General features: G+C 40.9%; 1 protein-coding gene across 2 annotated transcripts in view; it reads right to left on the reverse strand.

Moving 5' to 3' along the window:
* Window positions 1-412: 412 nt before the first annotated feature.
* Window positions 413-3,128, reverse strand: part of metrnla (meteorin like, glial cell differentiation regulator a) — a 28,969-nt gene continuing 26,253 nt past the window's right edge. Inside the window, exons 3-5 of one of the 2 annotated variants that reach the window (XR_004209614.1) lie at window positions 2,588-2,647; window positions 742-1,435; window positions 413-691 (exon numbers count right to left, since the gene is read on the reverse strand). Coding sequence is in view for 1 of the 2 variants with exons in the window: in XM_031822203.1 (XP_031678063.1) it covers window positions 1,110-1,435; window positions 2,588-2,647 (386 nt within the window). In the remaining variant the exon portion in view is untranslated. Of the gene's footprint in view, window positions 1,436-2,587; window positions 2,648-3,128 lie in introns of both variants that reach the window. The other variant, XM_031822203.1, reaches the window with a different exon arrangement.

Below are 3,128 nucleotides of genomic sequence, written 5' to 3' on the forward strand. Positions count from 1 at the left end.
CAGATTGAATCCAGACCCTGATGTGATCCGTGTCTACTAGTGTTTACTGGTTGAACCTCTACTCATGTCAACACACTGACCTTAATTGTGACTAGACATGTGACTCTGCACCGCCCTGCAAGGTGAGGAGACTAAACATTCATAACAGGAACAATGAAAGTCTTCAATAGGAAATGACCATGAACACTGAAGTCTGTCTGTGGGCGTTCTAGGTTGGTTTTGTCCTTGGTGATTTGGTTTGTGCAAATATATATATTCACTTTACACACACACACACACACACACACACACACACACACACACACACACACACACACACACACACACACACACACACACACACACACACACACACACACACACACACACACACACACACACACACACACACACACACACACACAAAGAGGTGTTCCAAGGAATACAACTTTTAATCACACAAAAAGGGGGTTTATAATTCAACAGCCAGAGGACATAATAAAGACTGTAAATTGCACTTCTACATTTTCATAAAAACTAAATAAATCACAAATTAAAAATCAGGCTTTTAATGTTTACATTTCTGTCATCAGAAACATCTTCAAAACTGTACATGAAGCTTTTCACAAAGCAGTTGGATCCTGTTTCAGAAATATTCATGGTTCACATCTTCTACACATCAGGTCCAGAGAGGGTCTGTTACATTAGACACCTCACATCTTCTACACATCAGGTCCAGAGAGGGTCTGTTACATTAGACACCTCACATCATCTGACTGTTGATGTACGTCTCAGAGAATGAAGTCTGAGAACATTCCAATGGAACAGTCTTGGAACATTCTAGAACGGTCTAGAACATTCTGGAACAGATTTAGAACATTCCACAACAACAACAACAGCGTTGGCTTTGAGAAATGAGTCCAACAGTTGCAATGCTGCTTGGCAACATTCAGGAGCTCCAGAGCAGGAAGACAGTAGGATCAGAAGGTGTCTGTGTGTCTGGGCCTGTCTGTCTGGCCATCTGTCTGCACCCCTCTCAGTTAGTGTCCACATTCGGCTCAGACCCGGGTCTGCTGTCCATTCAGGAAGAGGCCTGTTGTTGTGGGTGTGGCCAGGTAGCTCCCTGACACTCAGTCTGTGTCCACATGACAGGGGTTAGTCCCACTCTGCTCTGCCTCCTGGTACAGTCTGAGGAAGTCCTTGTATCTCGGGGCACAGCCCATCCAGGCCTCCCCGAACCTTACGCTCCCTGTGAACAGGAAGTCTCCATCCCCCTTCCCCGGGCCGGGCCTGACCCCACACTGCCTGGGCATCCTCACCCTGCCTGTCCACCTCCTCACTCTCACTCCCCCTGACACAAACACCTGAGTCTTCTGTCTGTACAGGCGGCTTATCGCCACGGTGACCGACAACTGCTCCGCCTCCTGCTCCACCCCCTGGATGGTGCCCCTCCCCACTGCAGAGAGGAGGAGAGGAGATGTTAATATATGTTACAGTACAGTGTACTGATACAGTATAACAAATACTACAGTACAGTATACTGATACAGTATAACAAATACTACAGTACAGTATACTGATACAGTATAACAAATACTACAGTACAGTATACTGATACAGTATAACAAATACTACAGTACAATATACTGATACAGTATAACAAATACTACAGTACAGTATACTGATACAGTATAACAAATACTACAGTACAGTATACTGATACAGTATAACAAATACTACAGTACAGTATACTGATACAGTATAACAAATACTACAGTACAGTATACTGATACAGTATAAAGAATAGCAAATACTACAGTACAGTATACTGATACAGTATAACAAATACTACAGTACAGTATACTGATACAGTATAGCAAATACTACAGTACAATATACTGATACATTATAGCAAATACTACAGTACAGTGTACTGATACAGTATAGCAAATACTACAGTACAATATACTGATACATTATAGCAAATACTACAGTACAGTATACTGATACAATATAAAGTATAGCAAATACTACAGTACAGTATACTGATACAGTATAGCAAATACTACAGTACAGTATACTGATACAGTATAGCAAATACTACAGTACAGTATACTGATACAATATAAAGTATAGCAAATACTACAGTACAGTATACTGATACAGTATAAAGAATAGCAAATACTACAGTACAGTATACTGATACAGTATAACAAATACTACAGTACAGTATACTGATACAGTATAAAGAATAGCAAATACTACAGTACAGTATACTGATACAGTATAACAAATACTACAGTACAGTATACTGATACAGTATAGCAAATACTACAGTACAGTATACTGATACAGTATAAAGTATAGCAAATACAAACTGTGCCATAACCACAAGAGTAACATTTCACATTTAAAGGTCCAGTTTGTAACTTTGTGTGCGACCCAACCAAATGCACATAGAAATATGAGTTATAGATCTGTCGTTCTCATTGAAAGCAAGTGTAATAAGCAGTAAGCCACAAGGAAATGGCAGAGTAATTTGAACCTACTGTAGCTTTAATAAGTATACATAAAAGGATGCATATAAAGGGTTTGTAAATAGTTCTTACCAAAGTCGCTGGTGCAGACTGCTAACAGCACCTCAGCATCACTGCAGGGCTGACAGGGAGCTGTGGAGAGAGAGAGAGAAGAGATGAGATTCAGGACAAAAGACAGACAGAGGAGATAGAAGAAGAGAGAGAGAGAGAGAGAGAAGAGATGAGATTCAGGACAAAAGACAGACAGAGGAGATAGAAGAAGAGAGAGAGAGAGAGAGAGAGAGAGAGAGAGAGAGAGAGAGAGAGAGAAAGAGAGAGAGACAGAGAGAAGAAGAGATGAGCTGCAGGACAAAAGACAGACAGAGAAGAGAGAGAGAGAGATCCAGGTCCGCTCACCAACCAAGACTTCACAAAATGGGACAAACACCAAATTGAGACTCTGCATGCAGAATTCTGCAAAAATATCCTCCGTGTACAACGTAGAACACCAAATAATGCATGCAGAGCAGAATTAGGCCGATACCCACTAATTATCAAAATCCAGAAAAGAGCTGTTAAATTCTATAACCACCTAAAAGGAAGCGATTCCCAAACCTTCCATAACAAAGCCATC

This window comes from Oncorhynchus kisutch, unplaced genomic scaffold, assembly GCF_002021735.2.
Source record: "Oncorhynchus kisutch isolate 150728-3 unplaced genomic scaffold, Okis_V2 scaffold4088, whole genome shotgun sequence".
In the NCBI taxonomy this organism is placed as follows: Eukaryota; Metazoa; Chordata; class Actinopteri; order Salmoniformes; family Salmonidae; genus Oncorhynchus; species Oncorhynchus kisutch.